General features: G+C 52.6%; 1 protein-coding gene across 1 annotated transcript in view; it reads right to left on the bottom strand.

Moving 5' to 3' along the window:
* SLC35B4 (solute carrier family 35 member B4) overlaps nt 1-19,504 on the bottom strand; it is a 28,899-nt gene extending 9,395 nt beyond the window's left edge. The window contains exons 1-6 of the mRNA XM_075925616.2: nt 19,336-19,504; nt 9,150-9,263; nt 8,010-8,112; nt 4,773-4,822; nt 2,704-2,785; nt 529-589 (exon numbers count right to left, since the gene is read on the bottom strand). Of these exons, the coding sequence (XP_075781731.1) occupies nt 529-589; nt 2,704-2,785; nt 4,773-4,822; nt 8,010-8,112; nt 9,150-9,263; nt 19,336-19,412 (487 nt within the window). The 5' untranslated portion in view covers nt 19,413-19,504. The remainder of the gene's footprint in view (nt 1-528; nt 590-2,703; nt 2,786-4,772; nt 4,823-8,009; nt 8,113-9,149; nt 9,264-19,335) is intronic.
* Between the last annotated feature and the right edge of the window lie 1,601 nt (nt 19,505-21,105).

The raw sequence follows: 21,105 nt of genomic DNA, 5'->3' as shown, positions 1-21,105 counted from the left end.
ATACAGCCCTGGTGTAAACCTGCTGACGTCCATGGAGCCACGTCCAGGACTGAGACCGTCCTTTGACCCCTAAGCAGTTCTTTTACTCCCCCGCCCCCGCTGATGGCTGTGGCATTTCTAGAAGCCAACAGTTCTTGGGTTGTTCTCCCACATCTCTCTCCTATGGGGCGTCAGCGCTACAGAGGGCGGCCCAGACCCTCAGCGGCCCCCGTCTAACAGAGATCAGACTCCGCCCGTCTCGATTTCACATGAATCTCCCAAATTCACTTAGGAGCAACCCACCCCCATCCCCAATCCTCCCCTCACACGAGCACATTAGATCCTATCTTTGACCAGCTGGTTGGAAGCAGCCTTTTGCCGTGGGATCGGCTCTGTCAACAGGGCGAGAGGGGGCACCGTGATGCTGCTTCGATCGACAGCGGGAACGCAACCGGTCCCTGGAGCCGGGCGTCACCCAGCTCTCTGCCCCGTGAGAGAAACTCCAGCCAACCTAACCGCCACGCCGATGAGCGTCACGCACTTACAGACCTAACAGCCACCACAGGAAGACGTGGAGTCCGTCCTCTTCGCCGGAGCTGGACTGAGAAGCCTGGGGAGGCGGGGAGAAGAGACGGCTCATTACCACGGAGAGAGAGGGGCAGCTTCCAAGTGGCTCGCTCTGCTCCCCATAGCGGAGGGACTGCGCTCCAAAGCGAGGTAAATAGAGTATCGAGGGCACCTGCACGTCGCCCCTCTGGTTGAAGGCGGTACGTGGCAGACCCGGTGCAAACTGCTCGCACCCCCGCCTCAGCGGAACGGTTGGGTTATGAGGAGAGACAAAACCAGCATCCCTTTCAAAGTCACACGCGGGCCAGGGGCGGCGGGTAACGTAGGCAAGGAACGTCACTGCCTTCCCAAAACTGCCTACGCTGCCCAGCCGCCTGAAAGGGGCCAGGGCCATGCCGGAGCTCCTTGGGGGCCGGGGAAGGCTGGGGCCATCTCATGCAGCACCCTGGGGGCCGGGGAAGGGTTTCCAGCTGGGGTTGGGCAGGGCTTCACTGGGGGAGGTTGTCGAAGGGGCATGCTCTCGGGGAAAGGGGTGTGGCTCCAGGCAGAAGGGGCGGGGCTTTGGCTTGCCCTCCCCAGCTGGGCCTTTACCCGCTGCCCATGATGTGGGCTGAAGATACATCGCTTCCCCTCCCTTTATCCTAACCCTCGACTGACTCTGTGTTATGACAAAGCTGGTATTCGGGGTTATTTGTTGCATTTGGAAAATATAATCAGTTACCAATATTCACAATCAGTAACATGCTGTTCCAGCCCAAGTCTCGGACAGGAAAAGCGTCTCCAATTTGCAAACATTTCTGTCCTTTCCTTGGCGATTTTGTCATCTTAGCGGGACGGGGGTGAGAGAAGGAGAGCGCTAGGCAAAGCTCTCACGGTAGAGTCGCCTTCCTAAGCAAGAGGGGCCCGCTGCTCAGAGAGGGGGAGGTACTAGGACCCGCAGGCGTACAGCACCTTTTGCAGGATGGAAAACAGACTTATTCAGGACAGTGTCTACTGAAAATGATCCGGACGCGCATACGCCGATGCCCCACCCTGCGCTCTGTGGCACATGCCTTGCTCACAGCATTTGCTGTGCACTTATTAAAGTGAGCTCGGATTGTTGCGACTAGTCTAGTCTAGAAGTTCAGCTGTTTAATGCATCTGTGATGCCGTAATCTCCTGAAATCTGCATTTAAATCTGCCAGGATCCTGCAGAATCCTGCCCCATACACCGCACACTTGGTGTAAGCAGCTGTCGGTGAAAGAGCAAGAGAGCAGCTTACACCGACGGCACAGTCTGGGCTCCATAAGAGTCTTATAAGCTTCTCCCCCCCCACAGTCGTTAGTAACAACAGGAGATTGGTCTCCATGACCCAGGAGTCCTTTCTGACCCTGTATCCTTAAGTGTTTTCCCCCCATCCAGCTAGTTTAACCCCACACAGGCAGTGCCGTCCTGTTTCCTAGAAGAGGCTTGTGAAACGCAACATCTCTCAAAGCATTCCTGTCGCTACAAGTCTCTAGCAGGCTTGCAAGACCCTCATAACTAGGCCAAATTAAACCAGCTTTCACCAAGACACTAGACAGTTGCATCTCTCTCTAAGCCTGATCTCCATGGTCAGTTTCAATTTTCCAGCCTTACCTCTTCTGATGCTAAACCCAGAAGGAAAAACCTCAAAGAAGAAAAGTTACCCATTTGTGGGCATCCTCCCCAGCTCCAAACCACACTCTCTTCGCTCACAAAAAATTGCCACCCTGTTTATCCTCAAATTTACACCCCTCCTCCCCCAAAATCACACTTGGTTTCGGGCCAGACCTGGAATTTCTTGTCTGAAAAGTGACTGGATCTGGAAGCCCAGAGTGAAGTTTTAAGATTGCTTAGACTGGCAGTGGCGGTGTCTACACATTGGTAGCGCAAAAGCTAATCATTAAATACATTAACCCCAATTCTTTTGTTTCCTTTGCGGCTGAAAGCAACTTGATGTTCAGCGTGCGTGCCCCTAAGGAAGGCAAAAACTAAGCAGCCTGCCATAAAAGGCACCGAGAACTAAAAGAAAAATGCAAAGGCCAGCAAAAATCAGGCGTCTTGGAGGGAAGGCGATCCCCAGGGAAGCAGACAAAAAACGGGCAGTGTACTTTCTTCCCGTCAGTCCAAAGCGACACTTGAAAAGCATTCCTTACCACTTGTTTGGCAGACATGAAAGTGCAGACAAAGATCCCCACTGACACCAGGGCGATGGATGTGTATTTGGACACGCTGTACCTGTAACAAGAGAAAAACAAGGAGACTTCAGCACCCTCCTCTGCCCTTTCCAACCTGGGAGCGCTCACCCCATGCAACACTGTAGATGCACTGGGGCCTGATTCTACTCTGTTCCCCTGGTGCAAATCTGCAGCAACTACTGACTGGAAACTGGAACAGAAGGGAACCCAGGGAAAGCTCTTTCGGTTCCAGCCTCGCCATGCTCAGAGATGCAAGTGCTTCCTTTCCAAGGCCAACAGGTTCCTAGCCCCCGAGATCACCAAACAGGGAGCATTAGGATCATGTCATTCCAATTATTTTCTTGCTCGAGCCATTTACTCTTCATTCCCTGAAACCCACTCCCGGATGGGAAGGGGAGCAGAGGAGAGCTCTCGCTGCAGTACCCCGTCCTCACACAACCCATTCAGAGAATCCCAGAATCCCAGGGCTAGAAGAGACCTCAGGAGTCATGAAGCCAGGCCTCCTGCCCAAAGCAGGACCAATCCCAACTAAATCATCCCAACCAGGTCTTGGTCAAGCTGAGAGTTAAAAACCTCTAGGGATGGAGATTCCACCCCCTCCCTAGGGAACCCGTCCCAGTGCTCCCCCACCCTCCTAGGGAAATAGCTTTTCCTAATATCCAACCTAGACCTCCCCCACTGCAACTTGAGACCATTGCTCCTTCTTCTGCCATCTGCCACCACTGAGAACAGCCTCTCTCCAGCCTCTTTGGAACCTCCCTTCAGGGAGTTGAAGGCTGCTCTCAAATCCCCCCTCACTCTTCACTTCTGCAGACTAAACAAACCCAAATCTCTCAGTCTCTCCTCATAGGTCATGCACTCCAGCCCCCTCATCATTTTGGTCGCCCTCCTCTGGACCCTCTCCAATGCCTCCACATCCCTTCTATAGTGGGGGGCACAGAATTGGACACAATACTCCCGATGTGGCCTCACCAGAGCCGAATTAAGGGGAATAATCACGTCTCTGGATCTGCTGGCAATGCTCCTCCTAATGCCCCCCAATATGCCATTCGCCTTTTTGGCTACAAGGGCGCCTTGTTGACTCATATCCAGCTTCTCATCCACCAGAATCCCCAGGGCCTTTTCTGCCGAACTGCTGCTTAGCCAGTCGCTCCCCAGCCTGTAACAATGTTTGGGATTCTTCCCTCTCAAGGGAAGTACTCTGCATTTGCCCTTGTGGAACCTCCTCAGATTTCTTTTGGCCCAATCGTCCAATTTGCCTAGGTCACTCTGGACCCTACCCCTGCCCTCCAACATATCTACCTCTCCCCCGAGCTTAGAGTCATCCGCGAATGTGCTGAGGATGCAGTTCCTGCATGCTCCAAGCCCTGGCATCAGCACCTCACTTAGGTGTCAATTTATCCTTTAGACAAACCAGCCACGGGAGGGGGGCAAAGCCCCACCCGCTCCTCCAGCAGCGAAACCAAAAGCTGCTTGTCCAACATTGAAGCAGAGACCCCACACGGAGGGTTGGTGGCTGCAACAGGAGCAACGGGGCTGCTGCTGCGTGACAAAGCGCTCTGTTCCCCCTCTCCCCGGCTGCTTCTAGTCACGCTGATTCTTCAGCGGACAGGCAGGAACCCGGGGCCAACTCTCCTTCACTACCTCCCTGCCAATAAGGGGCGATTTAGGGCTTCGTCGCCTGATGCTCACCGCAGACTGAGCTCCTCGGAAGGAGGGTGGCGCAGAAATGCAAGGCTATGACCCTAAAATGCTCCCTAGTCAGCCTCGGTTTGCCTGAGCTGGAACCCCAATCCCAGCTGTGACACTGACTCTCTTCCTGGCATCTGGCATGTCACTTAACTCCAATGACTCGGTTTCCCCATCTATGAGAGGAGGGCATTTACTCTGGGGAGGGGGGATGGTAGATCAGGCCTAAAGCACTTTGCAGATAAAAAGTTTTGCACGTGAGCCAACTGTTGCTGGACTCTGTACGAGGTTTACCAGACTCAGTCATTGTGCTGATGAATCAGGGTGCCAGAATTTACCTTTTTTTCAAAATGATGATACCTAGAACCATGCTGGCTATTAGAGAGCCCTGGGGAGGGGGAGAGAGAAAAGCAAAACAAGGTCAGTGTGGCAGGCACCCGCCCAGAAATAGAAACACACTCAACAAGAAAACCCGTGTGCTCTGAACAGCTAAGTACAGGCCACTCATAGCCATAACAGGATGGAGAGAGACTGAAACCAGAGAGGGACTGATTCTCTTTAGACCCAGAGAAGAAAACCAAGAACTAACAGGGCTTGCAGGGACATCTTTAGCTCTCTCTATTTGGGGTCGGGAAGGAATTTTCCTCCAGGGTAGATTGGCAGAGGCCCTGGAGGTTTTTGGCCTTCCTCTGTAGCATGGGGCACGGCTCACTTGCTGGAGGATTCTCTGCATCTTGGGGTCTTTAAACCATCATTTGAGGACTTCAATATCTGAGATATAGGTGAGAGGATTATTACAGGAGGGGGTGGGTGAGATTCTGTGGCCTGCACTGTGCAGGGGGGTCAGACTAGATGATGATAATGGTCCCTTCTGACCTTAAAGTTTATGAGTCCGCATATTTAGGCTAAAACAGTTACCAGGGGAAGATCGGGAAGAGAACGTGCATTTCTGGCATCAACGGCATGAGAAAGTCCCCTACTTTGGGATGGCTCAGGAAGGATAATGTTCAGGTGAGAGGACATGGAGGTTATCCAGTTCTATGCCAGACTGATTCAGACAATCTGCCCCCCCCCCCTTTTTTTTTAAACAGTCAAATTTTAAGATCCACCAAGCCACTGGGCAGATCTATTGCTTCTCACGGAAGGTTACTCTACTGCAGGGGTGGGCAATAATTTTTGCAGGGGGGCCACTTAATGAATTTTGGTATACTGTCACAGGTGGGCTACACCCCCTGGAAGGGGGAGGGGCCTGGGGAGGAAGGGGCGGGGCCTGGAAATTCAATGGCACAGGCAACGGGATGTAAATAGAAAGCGGTCAGATGCAGTCCGCAGACCAGATCAAAGTGTAAGGTGGGCCAAATCCCTGTCCTGCTCTACAGCTTAGTACTTGATATCTGAGGGTAAATCTACACTGCATCCCTAGTTCGGTCTAGGGATGCAAATGGAGATGACCAAAGTAGTTAATGAAGCAGGGATTTAAATATCCCGCGCTTCATTAACATGATCTCGCCGGCGCGCTAGTTCGAATCACAGCTGATTCGAACCAGGAAGTGCGCGCCGGGACACATTAGTTCGGACTAAAGCCCTTAGTCCGAACTAACATTACTCCTCATTTTTTGATCTCATGTCAGTGATATCATGTTAATGAAGCGTGGGATATTTAAATCCCCGCTTCACTAACTACTTCGGTTGTCTTCATTTGCATCCCTAGTCCAAATCCCTAGTACCCTGACACTCGAGCATAGATTTCCTTTTTGCTTTGATGTAAGTTTACCGTGGCACTTGTTTTGCAGTCATCAAAATGTGTGAAAGATGGATGGGACAGTGTTTTCTAAAACACGAAGCGATCCCTGTAGGGGGGACATGAAGGACTAGCAGTCTGTGCACACCCGTGCATGCTATGTGAGCCTTTAATACAGCATGGAGGTGCAGAAAGAAGGAGGGGAGATGGGTTTAGTTTTCCTGAAGGGGGACTCAGTATTCAGAATTCCTAGATCAGGCAACATCTTCCTCCCCAAAATGAGTCTGTTAGTACATTTCATGACTCGTTGGGTTCATACTCCTCTCTGTGCCAGTAGTTTTATTTTGGCACAGTTCCCTATTGTGCCTTTGCAGCCCCTTACAAACACACCAGTGAATCTGCAAGTTGTAGGGAACTGGAGGTGCAAAGGGCAGGCGGAATTTGACGTCCCTGTTCAGAGACGCTACTGACGTGCCCAGTAGAACTAATAGCTACCGAGCGTTGGCACATGCAAACTCATGCACCCTGCTCCCTGACTGCATTCGGCGTGGGCAGTCTTTGCAAATCCATCCCTTACCATGCCAAGCAGAGAAGAACCGATCCCAATACTCGTGAAGTGCAAGGGTTTGGCAGGCAGCAGACGCAAGTTGATTTTGCAGTCTGAGAGCAGGAGGGGGACTCAGGATCTCCAGAGTCTGGATACCAGCTTTAACGCCAACTCCCTGGGTGAGTTATTCACCATCTCTGTGCCTCAGTTTCCCCACATGTAAGAAGGAAGCTTCTCCAGGCCCTGATGCTCCTTGGGATAAGGAGCGGACAAACAGACATACCCAGCCCTGAGAGCCAAGTGTGTGTGTTACAATGGGCCTCCCTGAAAAACGCAAATGCCTCCAAAAAATTAGCTGGCTCTCAGATCACCTGTTAGGGGATCACATGATCTCCATTTGACAGATGGGGAAAATGAGGCACAGGCAATAAGAAAACAGCCCAAGCTCTCCAAAGTCTTCTGCGGAGCTGGGAACTGAACCCATATTAAGCCCTGCCCTCATGCTTTAACTACAAGGCCATCCTTTCTAAGGATGTTAAATATCGGTTAATCGAATAGTCGATTAACCGCACAAATTCTTATTGGTTACTCGACTATTCTATAGTCCTCAAGAGCCGGGCCAGCAGCCAGTGTGCTCCAGCCCCGCTCCCGAGAAGCCCCCTGCCATTCCGCACTGCCTCTGTACCAGACGGGAGCTGGTCCGCAAGGGGAGACAGTTTAAAAACCAGCTCCCCTCGCGGACCGGCTGCCTGTTGCCTGCTAAAAAAATGTACTGGAGGAGGAGCGAATGCGTGCAGTCTACAGCATTAATCTATAAGCTTTTGCTGATTGGTTAATCGACTACAGGAGTGTTTCCCAATTGGTGCTCCGCAGAACCCCAGGGTTCCGTGAAGCGAAAGAAAGGGTTCCTCAATAACGGGGCACTCCCCCGTCCCTTCTTAAAGAGACAGAGTCTTTTTTTTTTTTTTTTTTGGGCACGTGACAAATTTTACTCTGGCAACCACAGGGATTCCACAGGGGTTCATTATTTTAAGCTGAAAAGGGTTCCATGGCCAAATAAAATTGGGAAGCACTGGACTACACTATTACATCCCTAATCCTTTTTCCATGAATAACTCTGCTGTCTTTGTGCATCGTAGTGTCGCTACAAAGCATGACAGGTCAACGCAAAGTTCTCCTCCGCCAGGCCTGCAGCGAGACTAAGCCACATGGGTTCCGCTCCCATTGGACGCGGGGCAGAGAACTCAGCATGCATGCATGGAAAGAAAGGCCGGCAGAAGTACTCACGGATCGGAATATCATGTGCAGTGGCATGGCTATGTTTAGATTCAGGGCGTAGTTATTCACTACGCTGACTGTGAAGAACATGGCCACCATGATCAGGTAGTATCTGAAAGGGAAACACAAGGGGCTGGTCAGCGGAGAAAACGGACGCCTGGGATGTTCCTTCCAGGTATACTCTCTTACAATGCTCGGACAACGCCAGTCCGTGAACCCCAGCGACACACGTTCTCTGCTCAGAGCAGGAAGGGCAGAGGCTGCGCAGATCTCTCTCCCTTACGGCAACTGCACTCCCATCACCTACTCAGAGATGCCTGGAGGAATCCGCTCTGAGGCTGGGTGGAGAATTCAGTCTCCACATGGCTGGTACAGGTTGAACCTCTCTAGTCTGGCTGCTTGGGACCGGACCGGTTTCGAACCAGAGAATGTGCCGGACTATGGCAGGTCAATGTTATCTACCAGCATGACCAACATTTCCACCGCTTACTGGGCTGTTAGAGGACAGCAAGAGGTAAATTAAAGCTAAATAACAGCAAAGAACACAGAGCTAGTTGTGGGGGCTGTAAACAAACTTGATGGGACCACAGGAAACTTGGCCACACCCATGAAAAGTGGACATCTGGGTAACTAAAATCTTTCTGAATGACGGACGTTTCCAGACCAGAGTTCTGGACTAGAGAGGTTCAACTTGTATTTAGCCGTCCCCTAGGCACCAGTTGGAAACAGGAGTCTTTTCACACAGGCTGTCAAGTCACAGGAACTAGAAGTGGAAAAGCCAACAGGTTTTGTAGTCCGCTCTGCTGCCAATGAAGAATACGTGAGGGGAAAAAGAATTTTGAGACTTATTTCTCACAGATTTCCAGCTGGGCTCCGCTAATGACCAAACCCCAGAGAGGTCCAGTCCCCTAAAAGTAGCTCTCGTTTACTAAACAGCTAACCACATGTTCCTTAGGAGAGAAGGCTGAAAGCAATTTCCTATTAACTCATTTATCTAGGACTGTTAATATTTTACCAGACACGACAACTTCTGAACGAGGCGATGCTAACTCTGGAAAAGGAACGGGGTGTAGACAGGATAAATGGATGAGCTGGGTTATTAAACTCTAAGAGATTACAACCCCGCCAGAGCATTTAAGTCTACCGTACCTTATTGGAATGGCCGGCCGCTTCCTTCCAAAATTGGCTTCAAAGATAAAGCCTTCCACTGCTATGAATAAGAACTGTGCAAACGTCACTATGTTCCCGCATCCTGGAAACTCTCTGGATTTGAGAGGAAGAGAGAGAAGGAGAAAATTAATGATGCAATCTATTGCAATAGAATGCACGGATGAAGGGCCCACAGCATTTACCATTCTAACGCACCACATAAGCTTCCCTAACGTGATTCTTAGCAGTATAGACTTATCCACTATAAACTCACACATACATAAACTCACGGGGATCACGTCACTCATCACCAGGATGTAGCCACTTCTGGGGAGCAGCTTGGCAGCTGTGTAACAGCATGTAACACTGCTCAGCAGGCTTAAGGCAGGAAGTGAAATAGGATACCGTTTTCTTCTATATCGATTCTTTGACTGCCATGACCCTTGTCTATCTGAGCACCTTCCAGACATGTTATGTGCACTGCTTACTGCAGCTGTCACCCATGGCAGTAGAGAATGATGGGAGTGGTGGAGTGTTTGGTTTTGATAAGGAGAGAGAGATTATAACCAATAAACTACTTTATTTGTGTTAGAAAAGGTTGGTGCACCTTGCACTTGGAGCGGAAGGAGATAAGGATTATGATGATCCTTAGTCCCTGGGAGAGTTTGTTCCAGTCTCAGACCAGTCCCGGAGAAAGCTCTGTCTCTCGAAGCACTTCACCCTCATGGGAGAAAGTTTCTCTGCACCAGAGGGGTGGAGCTGTTGACCAAAGTCCGTCCTCTGGAGCGTCAGGTCTTAGTTCAGATATCCAGGCAGTGAGAAGCAGTCCAAAACCGTTAGATCGTTATCCATCAGCAACGGCAGTGAAAACTGGCCCAGGGGAACGACAGACCATTTGGAATTCAGCTAGGACACTGGCGTTACTATCTGGCATTCAGACCTGCCACTAACGTTACCAGATGGTTTCGGCAAAAAAGCGCCAGGGAAATTTTGGTTGAGAAAAAAAAAAAAAACCACTTTTGTTGACACAGAAAAACCCCAGGAACTTTGTTGAGAAAAAAAAAAAACCCCACCAAAAAAAAAAAAACCCGCCAGGCCACGAAATGCAGTCGCGGCCCATTTAATTGGCGGGCCCGCTCCTCTGCCACTCCCCCTACTTCCGCCGCTGCGCGTCTGTCGGGCGCTGAGCCGGGAAAAGTAGAAAATACAGGACATTTTGTATGTCCGGTATTTTCTCAATTTACTTACCGGACAGAAGGCACAAATACCGGGCTGTCTGGTTCAATACGGGACACCTGGCAACCCTACCTGCCACCAGGAGGGGGGCAAAAGGGGCAGTTGCCCCAGGGCCCAGGTCACTGCTGCCACCGCAGTGGACAGAGCTCCAAGCCCCTTTGAATCGCCGCCGGAGTGCTGCTCTGCATGGCTGTGAGGACTGGGGGGTATGCACTGTGGTCTGGGTGGCACTGAGGGCTGGCCCCACCCCTTCCAGCCAAGGCCTTCTGGCGGTTGCCCTGGGGCCCATGGTGGCTCTGGGCCCCACTGCTTGCATTTTATTCCTACAGAAAGGACTTGGATCATTAACCCCCATAACAGGCTGGTGTTTCAGTTCATCAGAAAGAGTTGGGTTACAGTGTCATCTATGAGTCATAAGAACATAAGAATGGCCATACTGGGTTAGACCAAAGGTCCATCTAGCCCAGTAGCCTGTCTGCCAACAGTGGCCAGCACCAGGTGCCCCAGAGGGGGTGGACCGAAGACAATGATCAAGCGATTTGTCTCCTGCCATCCCTCTCCAGCCTCTGACAAACAGAGGCCAGGGACACCATTTCTATCCCCTGGCTAATAGCCTTTTATGGACCTAACCTCCATGAAATTATCTAGCTTCTCTTTGAACTCTGTTATAGTCCTAGCCTTCACAGCCTCCTCTGGCAAGGAGTTCCACAGGTTGACTACACGCTGTGTGAAGAACTTTCTTTTATTCGTTTTAAACCTGCTACCCAAGTCCCCGTCAGGGGCATTTGCTCAGGCCCGGCCCAGAGGGAAAACTGCTACCTACCGAATCACTCATTTAGAGAAAGCTCACTGAGGCGAGCAAGCGTACAAGACACAGTCCAGACAGGCACAGGCTAGGGCATGCCAGGAATAACGAACGTTTGTGCCAGACGTCCATTCCGTATTTGTTTCTAGGTGGTAGCAGGGTGCCAGATATTCCAGTTGTCACCTCTTTCACTGCTGTCAGAGCCACGCTCCCTTTTCCTTCCTTGCATGTCGACAGGCGCTCTTTCGAGGAGGCGCGTTTCCCATAAGCTCAGAGTCTGGACAGCGGGAGGGACTCTGCTAGCAGGGCTGCTCCTCCTTGCGCGAGTCCCAGCGGAGGAACTGGGAAGCATCTGCCTACGTTCTGCAGGTCTCCCTGCGCTATGGAGATCTGGCAGGGGGACGTTTCCGTGTTTGCTGGTGGGGATTTGATTGTCGATTTGCTGTTCTCCCGGACGTGCGGGATGCAGACTTGCTTTAACGGCTTGGCATGTCATGTGATCACTTTGGAGTGGGGTTTTTTTATATCATGGTCCCTGGGACACCAACCAAGGAAGAGCGAATGGCTTGCTCTGGCGCTTGTTTTCAGTTGTCTGTTACAGGCATGTAAAAGGTCAATCAGTTAACTGATCGGCCTCCCTATTAAGGTCCAGTTAACCTGTAGGGGATGGAGCAGCTCTCTACCCATGCTGGGCGAGAGGCCAGCCCTGTTGGGCCCACCACAAGCAGGGGGCCGGCTGGACCAGCCCCCCTCCGCAAGTTACATGCTGTGCCCCCCCAGAAGCAAGTCTGATAGCCTTATACTGCAGAGCCCATAGTGTGTGTAACCACGAGGACTTATAGCAGTTACACGGTTACCTTTTCAAAAGACTTTTTATGTCCCCTAGTCTGTTGTGGGTCTGCTAGTGTCTTGTGAGGGGATTACGTGCATGGTGATTTGTGCACACCATTTATGGCAGCAACTAGGTGTTTCCTGGAGACCTCCCACACCAAAAAGGATATAGCCCAAACCTGCTTAGCTTGGGCAATCAGACAAGACAGCAGCAGTAAGCGCTTGGCAGACTTGGGCTCTTTAGCGCTGGGGTAGCTGGTCTGGTCCCAGGATAATAGTGGGACAATTAACTCTCCCCGCACCTTGTTTCACAAAGTCTTATTTAGGCAATTCAGGAACAACCAGAAAGAAACCAAGGTTTCTTCTTACAGTCTTGGGCTTCCACAAACCTATGAGGGAAGACTGAAAGAATTGGGTTTGTTTAGTTTAGAAAAAAGAAGACTGAGGGGGGACATGATAGCAGTTCTCAGGTATCTAAAAGGGTGTCATAAGGAGGAGGGAGAAAACTTGTTCATCTTGGCCTCTGAGGATAGAACAAGAAGCAATGGCCTTAAACTGCAGCAAGGGAGGTTTAGGTTGGACATTAGGAAAAAGTTCCTAACTGTCAGGGTAGTCAGATACTGGAATAAATTGCCCAGGGAAGTTGTGGAATCTCCATCTCTGGATATATTTAAGAGCAGGTTAGATAAATGTCTATCAGGGATGGTCTAGACAGTATTTGGTCCTGCCATGGGGGCCGGGGACTGGACTTGATGACCTCTCGAGGTATTCTATGATTCTATGATTGAGATACATACAACCCGACCCTAGAGACTCAGGTCCCTGCTTTGTGGTTCTTCTTCTCCCCCAAGAGACCCAACCATCACCCTACCCCAACGGTCACTGAGGAGTCTGGATACCACTAGTGTGATCCTCCTCCAGTACTTGTCCCCTTCAGTGCTCTCATTCCCACCCCAGGATCTGGAAGTCTGTCATGCTACAGATAAAGTCTTATGGGAATTGTAAAGCTGTGGGAGCAAATGGAGAAACCATAATTAATCTACGAAGCAAAGGTGTGACAGTGTCCATAGAAGAGTCAAGGCCAACATTCTCCCAAAGAACTTTGCTGCCTGAGCAGGACAATTTTGGGGCCCCTATTACAGAAAGGATGTGGACGCATTGGAGAGGGTCCAGCGGAGGGCAACCAAAATGATGAGCTGGCTGGAGCACCTGACCTATGAGGAGAGGCTGAGGGATTTGGGTTTATTTATTCTGCAGAAGAGAAGAGTGAGGGGGGATTTGGTAGCAGCCTAAAACTACCTGAAGGGAGGTTCCAAAGAGGATGGAGAGAGGCTGTTCTCAGTGGTGGCAGATGGCAGAACGAGGAGCAATGGTCTCAAGTTGCGGTGGAAGAGATCTAGGTTAGTTTTTTCCTAATATCCATTTCCCTAGGAGGGTGGGGGAGCACTGGGATGGGTTCCCTAGGGCGGTGATGGAATCTCCATCCCTAGAGGTTTTTATGTCCCAGCTTGAGGAAACCCTGGCTGGGATAATTTAGTTGGGTTGCTCCTGCTTTGGGCAGGGAATTGAACTCAATGATTCCCCGAGGTCTCTTCTAGCCTTAGAATTCAATTCAATTCTAAGATTTGCTGGAGTATAATTATTAACTGGGCTCTTAGATACCTCCTCTCCCCCGCCCCTCAAATTGCATGCTCATTATTGCTATTTTATAGTGGTGGGAGATGAATATTCTTGAGCTTACACTTCTTTTCTGGCAGTCTCATAAATCACCGCAGCCTCTGACTCTAACCAGGGGAAAAGACACTTGAAGAGATCTGAACACAGGGCTCGAAGAGCTAATACCGTGGGGTTTCAGACGGGAGACGGCCCATTGTTCATGGATTTGCTGTCCAGTTGTGTCTAAGCTGCAAATTCAGTTAACAAGGAACGTGGAGACAAATGTGTCCAATTAGCCATGTGCAGGTCTCTCTCTGGCCTTTGAATTTGGTTCACGTCCCACTACTGAGGTGTGGTGATTGGAGAGGGATTGGGAAAGAGAAATCAAATGCCTGGCAGGATGCCAGGGTGGTCTCTGGTTAGACTAGGATTTGGCCATTTTAATCAATTCCTCTTCACAATCTCCGGAGCGTGCAGTCAACTTGTGGAACTCCTTGCCAGAGGAGGCTGTGAAGGCTAGGACTATAACAGAGTTTAAAGAGAAGCTAGATAATTTCATAGAGGTTAGGTCCATAAAAGGCTATTAGCCAGGGGATAGAAATGGTGTGCCCTGGCCTCTGTTTGTCAGAGGCTGGAGAGGGATGGCAGGAGACAAATTGCTTGATCATTGTCTTCGGTCCACCCTCTCTGGGGCACCTGGTGCTGGCCACTGTCGGCAGACAGGCGACTGGGCTAGATGGACCTTTGGTCTGTCCCAGTACGGCCGTTCTTATGGAGCCGCAGGAAGTCTGCATCCTTGCGCCTCATGTAAAGTAAGAAATCAGGGACAAGCCCAATTGTGTTGACAGAAAGCCATCTGCAAATGTTCAAAGACAAATGCAAAAGAAAAACAGACTAACTGGCCACACCCAGATAAAAGTCTCCTGACACCTTGACAGGTTTACAGGAAACAGCTAAGAGCCTAAGCACACTAATTAATTCTCGACAGCTATTTCAACTTGTGTCAGCGAGGCAATTCTCTTTTGTTAGGACAATAATCCTCCAATAAACTTACATTCATACAACTTGCGAGACACCAGAAGGCTGGGTGGCCATGGGTCTCCCATTTCGCTAGTTTATTAAGATCACAACCCTTCCTGCCTTCTAGGAGATTGAATTTCTCTTCTGTGTGGTCTGGTCCAAAGTCCAGAATGCAGGATTTCTCCACAGCACAGGCTAGAACAGAGTTCTCAACCTTTCCAGACTAGGACGCTACGTCTACCCTGGCATGAATTTCCGAAAATGCTTTTAACAGAAAATCACATGATTTTGCGGAAAAACTTGCCAGTCTAGACACAGCTGGGATGTAATAGTATAGTCAATTAACTGATTAATTGATAAGCAAAAGCTTACAGGTTAATGCTATAGACAACACGCATTTCCCTCTCCCTGCCAGTTCATTTTTTTGGCTGGTCAGCAGCCTGGCTCAGTCCTGGCTTGCGAGGGGTCTGGGACCTACCCCTGCTGCAGCTCTGCATTTCAAGTGTATTAGGAGCCAGGTGGGCAGACGGCCCATCTCAGTCCTAGCTCATGCTGGGTCCAGGACCTACCCCAGTTTCAGCTCTGCATTTCAAGTGTATTAAGAGCCGGGTGGGCAGGCAGCCCAGCTCCGTTCTGGCTCGCGCTGGGTCCAGGAGCTCAGACCCCCCAGAGGCTGCTGCCACCCCACACTGCTGCCTCTTTCTCAGAAGCAGCAGCACAGGGCGACAGGCAACCGTCCGTAAGGGGAGCTGGTTTTTAAACTGGCTCCCCTCGTGGACCAACTCCCACCTGGCACCCTGCACCATTGCCTCTGATACAGAGGCTGCTGGCCCCGCCCCCGGGGACTATAGAATAGGCGACTAACCGATAAAATTTCACGAGGTTACTCAGCTAGTCAATTAACTGATATTTAACATCCCTATTCCAGACTACACCTTTCAGGAGTCTGATTTATTGGCCTATCCCCAAGGTTCACTTCACCTAAAAAGTACTCGCTTACACAAATCAGACGTAAAAATCCAAACATGTCACAGCACATGGTTACTGAAAAACTGCTCATCTTCCTCACACGATTTTCACTTACTTCCAAGCGTATCGTACATAGAGCAGTATCAACAAGTCATCGTATGAAAATGTCATTTGCACTGCCTTCACCAGTGACATTGATGCAAGCTGTTGTAAAACTAGGCAAACAGCTAGATGAATTAATGGACCCTGGAAGCCCTCTTCGTAATCCTTGGGGTACCGCTGGCTGAGAACCACTGCTCTAGAATTCATTACAGGGAGTTTTGCCACCTCTTCCCCATCCATTCCCAATCACATAACTTTCAGCGTCCAGAACCACAGCAGCTAGCTGGAAGAGTTAGCAAGAATCTCCTGATGCAATTTTGCAGCTGGAAACCACTCGAACTGTGGGGTCTAATCAGTTCTGAAGTAGTAGTCACACTTAAACACTAGCCACACTCAACCAGCCAAATAGCCACATGCCACTAGCATGTTGGACACAATGGCACTAGCATAACCAACAGCATGTACCCAGCCAGCTGCCAGCACGCCACTGGAAAGTGGACCACAGTTTCGGAGAACTGGTAGAATGAACTGGCTTGCTCAGCGCACCATAGTGACTGTTTTAACAATGCTGCTCAGATGCATTTCTATCAGTCTTCATAAAGGGACTGGCCAGAGCCTCTCTCTAGCATGACGTACGTGTTTATGTAGAGTCCATTACAGTGTGCTCAGACTTGTTAGGCCTTCACACATCATAAAGAAGAAAAGCACGTGGCCAATTTACACAGGGAAAGAAAACTGGCCTCTTACATTTACGGAGGATGATTTACCTGCAGCCTACTCAGGTGACGTTTCAAAACATGACACACACACAACTCAGGTTGGTTAACTAGATTCATATGGATGTCTTTGTGACGTGAAGTGTGAAGCTTTGCTAACCAGTCACCTCTCTTCTTTGTAGGTGGTCATCTTAGGCTCTAATCCTGCAACTGGATCTACACAACTCATTCCGCTGTATAGAACAGGGGTGAGAAACCTTTTTTGGGTTGGGGCCTGCTGGCCCACAGAAAAATCAGTTGGGGGCCACACATGTGCTCCAGCCCCGCAGTGGAGTGGCTGGGTGGGGAGGGAGGCCCAGAGCCTTATGGGCTGGATAAGTTAGGGTTTGCATCTGGCCCCGGGCTGCGGTTTTGCATCCCTGATATTGAACCTCAAGGCTCCGGGGCCTTATTTGGTTGTCCGATGGGCAGAAGGCTTGAAAACCAACATTCGGTCTGTGTAGCTCGAACGCTTATGTCTCTGACCAACAGAAGTTGGCTCAGTACAAGATATTACCTCACTCACCTTGTCTTTCTAATATCCTGGGACTGACAGCTACATGGGTAGGTCCGTGTCTAATGGAACTGCTCTCATTGGTAGCACAGGGAAATTCGAGGGGGAAGGGGAGAAATTATTTTCCTCAGTATGCTGCTGGTAAAACGCATCTTTCTATGAACTGTGCAAGGCTACCAAGAAGTGCAGTCCTGGTTTAACCACTGTACGATTGGAAGTAAAATTCTTCTCTTGGATCAATGAGGAGCTGACTTTGTAACGGAGAGGCAAGTTCACCTCAGAGAGGGCTTTTTCTCAGGGCATTGCTAAAGTCCCTTGATACCCCACACCGCACCTTGCTACTCATAGTTTGGCTTTCTTCTGATTGTAGCGTTGATTCTGAAACTTCATGGCTTTCCAGGTTTTTTTTTGATAACCAGAAAATCCTTTTTGAGGTTTTTCATTCTTTTAAGGAGGAGGATCTCAGCTCCGGCCTATTAAAACATTGCCACATGCCAATAACCCCGCACAGCACTCTGCATTTGTAAACACCACAGGAACTTTCAATATATACCAGGTAGGTACACTGGTGTGCTACTGATGGGGAAACCGAGTCACAGAAAGAGGCAGTGACTTGCACCGGAAGCAGAGCAGTGGTGCCAGATCTCATGATTTTACTATGAGTCCCATGGTCTTTTTAGTGCCCGAGGTCCTTGAGTCATGGGAATACATTCACATATTTTGTTTTCATTGACACCACTTAAATTTGCAGAGAAAAGCTTGGAAACATGACTCAAGTGTACCCTAAAGCAGGGGCGGGGGGTGTTTCCAGACCCCTGAGCAAGAAAATTACAGTGTAGTCATGTGTCAGTGCAGCCAATCCCTTAGCAACACCAGCCCAGGTACCCCGCTGCCTCCCCCACCACCAAGCCCAAAAGCCCTGCTCCCTTCCCCCGCCCCAGCCCGGAAGTCACATCAGGCATCCCTGACCCATCCCCAGATAGGGATGCCAACTCTCCAGGACTGGCCAGGAGTCTTCCAGAATCGGTGTCAATCGCCCAAGGAAAGCTATCCTGGAGGTTTTAATAGGCTATTGTAAGAAAATGGTATCTCTTCTCTCTCTCTCTCTGTATGTGAGAGAGAGAGAGAGGAGGGGGGGCGGGGGGGGAAATCTCCCAGGATAACTTCAGTCAGAGTTGGCAACCCCTAGCTCCAACCCCATCCCAGCAGCCCTGCCCCCACCCCTTAGCCCAGGAGCCCTGTCCCTGCCCGCCCCCTCTAGCCCAGGAGCCACACCAGGAGCCCTGCTTTCTCCCCCCCCCCCCCCAGCCCCGGGGCCCAAGCTCAGGAGCTCTGCCCCCCGCCCAGCAGCCCTCCTCCCCCCAGGGAGCCCCCAGCCCCGCCCCAGCCGCTCCTCCCCCCCCCACCCCCCAGGGGCCCCCCCCCCAGGGGCCCCAGCCCCGCAGCCCTCCCCCCTCCCCCCCCCACCCCCCCCCCCCCCAGGGGCCCCCCCCCCGCAGCCCTCCCCTCCCCCCACCCCACCCTCCCCCCCCCAGGGGCCCCAGCCCCCCAGCCCCCCCTCCCCCCCCCCACCCCCCCAGGGGCCCCAGCCCCTCCCCCCCCCCCACCCCCCCCCCCAGGGACCCCACCCCCCCCGCAGCCCCGCCTCCCCCCCACCCCACCCCCCCAGGGGCCCCAGCCCCGCAGCCCTCCTCTCCCCCCACCCCACCCCCCCAGGGGCCCCAGCCCCGCAGCCCTCCTCTCCCCCCACCCCACCCCCCCAGGGGCCCCAGCCCCGCAGCCCTTCTCCCCCCCCACCCCACCCCCCCAGGGACCCCAGCCCCACAGCCCTCCTCCCCCCCACCCCACCCCCCCAGGGGCCCCAGCCCCGCAGCCCCTCCTCCCCCCCACCCCACCCCCCCCCGCAGGGGCCCCAGCCCCGCAGCCCTCCTCTCCCCCCACCCCACCCCCCCAGGGGCCCCAGCCCCGCAGCCCTCCTCCCCCCCACCCCACCCCCCAGGGACCCCAGCCCCGCAGCCCTCCTCCCCCCCACCCCCCCCCCCAGGGGCCCCAGCCCCGCAGCCCCTCCTCCCCCACCCCCCCCCCAGGGGCCCCAGCCCTGCAGCCCTCCTCCCCCCCACCCCACCAGGGACCCCACCCCAGCCCCGCAGCCCTCCTCCCCCCCCCCCCCCAGGGGCCCCAGCCCCCTGCCCCCCCCAGCCCTCCTCCCCCCACCCCACCCCCCGCAGCCCCCTCCCCCCCACCCCACCCCCCCAGGGGCCCCAGCCCCGCAGCCCCCCCCAGGGCCCCCCCGCGCACCTGGCCAGCAGCTCCAGGAACACCACGTTGCTGCAGCAGCCGCCGAAGACCAGCCCGACGGCCGCGGCCAGGCGCATGGTGACGGGCGGGGGGCTCCCAGCGCCGCGCCGAGCCGGTCCCGGCGCCACCTCCCCGGGGAGCAGCCGCCGCCCGCCTGTAGTTCCTCCCCCGCCCGCCGGCCGTGCCTCGCCACGGCCGCTCCGCCCGCGGGGAACTACAGCTCCCAGAAGCCTCCGCGCGGCCCCGCCGACGCCGGCAGCTTTGCAGCGGGGGGTGATGGGAGTTGTAGTCCCAGGGCTGCTGCCGCGCCCCTGGCTGAGCCCAGGGCACGAGGCGTGCTAGCAGCGGCAGGGGGGCAGGGCGAGGGGCAGGAGGAAGGGGGGTGCTGGGGGCAGAGCAGCTCCCCACGAGGATTTCAGGACCAGAGCTCACAGCCTGGCTGCCCCATTCTCCCACGCTCGCCCCACTGGGCACCTTCTGGGCTGCACGCTGCCCCCCACTTGGAGGGGGTGGGGGGCTCTGGCAGAATTCCCACGCCCCTGAGTTTTGCTCAATGATTGGCTGAGGCTGATCAGAGAGACGATTAGCATTAAGGAACACGACTGCCCGTTCAATGCCGACCGCGTGCTCGGTGCTGTACGGCGCTAGACACAACTTTCCCACGCCGCCCCCTGGAACTGACCATAGTGCGACAGTGGGGACTGTGTCGGCTGCTGTAGTCACTCTGATTTGTATGCACTCAGTTTGCTTTTTGTTGTGCTTTATGTGATTCTACTGTCCTGTGCTGTTCTGTAGTAACTCTGTGTGTGTGTGTGTGTGTGTGTGTGTGTGTGTGCGCGCGCGCGCACGCCTCAGTTTCCCTGGGCACTGTAGCACTATCTGCATGAGGAGGGGAAGGCTCGGCACGACTCACTGTGGAAGTATAAACGTAAAAAAAAAATAGTCTCGTAGCACTTTAAAGACAAACAAAACATATAGATGGCATCATGAGCTTTCATGGGCACAGCCCACTATGCAGTCGCTCATGTCCTGAGGCCCAGGCGACCACAAATAACACCTTGGGCCTGGAAGAAGGACCAAGGAGGAGGCAGGGTTGCTGGGGCGCTGGGAGCAGTGGCTGTGAGTGAGAGTTAGTTTTCAGCTGGCTGGAGGAGAAGGGAACCTAACTGGCCGGGGGCTGGGGCTTTCCCCAAGATGGGCTGCGCTGAATGCTCCTGGTTCCTGTTACAACAAATCTGAGCCACGCTGTGAACCAAGAAACTTTCTGTTTTACTTGCTGGCTGAAAATCACATCTCACTGCGGATGGGGTGCAGGGCCCGGTGACTCCCCCACACTCCATGACACATAGCCAGGGGCTTGATGGGCCCTTTCGGGAATCAGCATCCTGCTGCCCCACATCTTCCACCAAAGGCTCCAGGCCTGGAACTGTCTTCCTTCACTTCTCACCAGGGAGCATCCTTTTATTGGAGAATGGACAGACCCCATTGCAACAGCCCGTAATTCCAAAGAGCTTAGAGTACGGGAGAAGAAACCAAAATGACTCCAAAAACATGGAGATATAAAATCTTCCCTAGTCTAAGATTTGAGCAATGGTCCCTCAAGGGGCCTGATCTAAAGGCTACTGAAGTCGTAGGAAAGATTCCTTTCGACTGCAATGGGCTTTAGATCCGGTGGTGAATGGTGTGAATTAGCAAGAATAAAATCCTTCATTTTTAGAGCGTGGTGAGATCGTTCTGACCCTCTTTCCTTAGAGTCTAGGACTCCCAGGC

The sequence above is a fragment of the Pelodiscus sinensis genome, chromosome 1 (assembly GCF_052426305.1).
Source record: "Pelodiscus sinensis isolate ZL-2025 chromosome 1, ASM5242630v1, whole genome shotgun sequence".
Lineage (NCBI taxonomy): Eukaryota > Metazoa > Chordata > Testudines > Trionychidae > Pelodiscus > Pelodiscus sinensis.
This window is presented reverse-complemented; position numbering and strand designations above follow the sequence as displayed.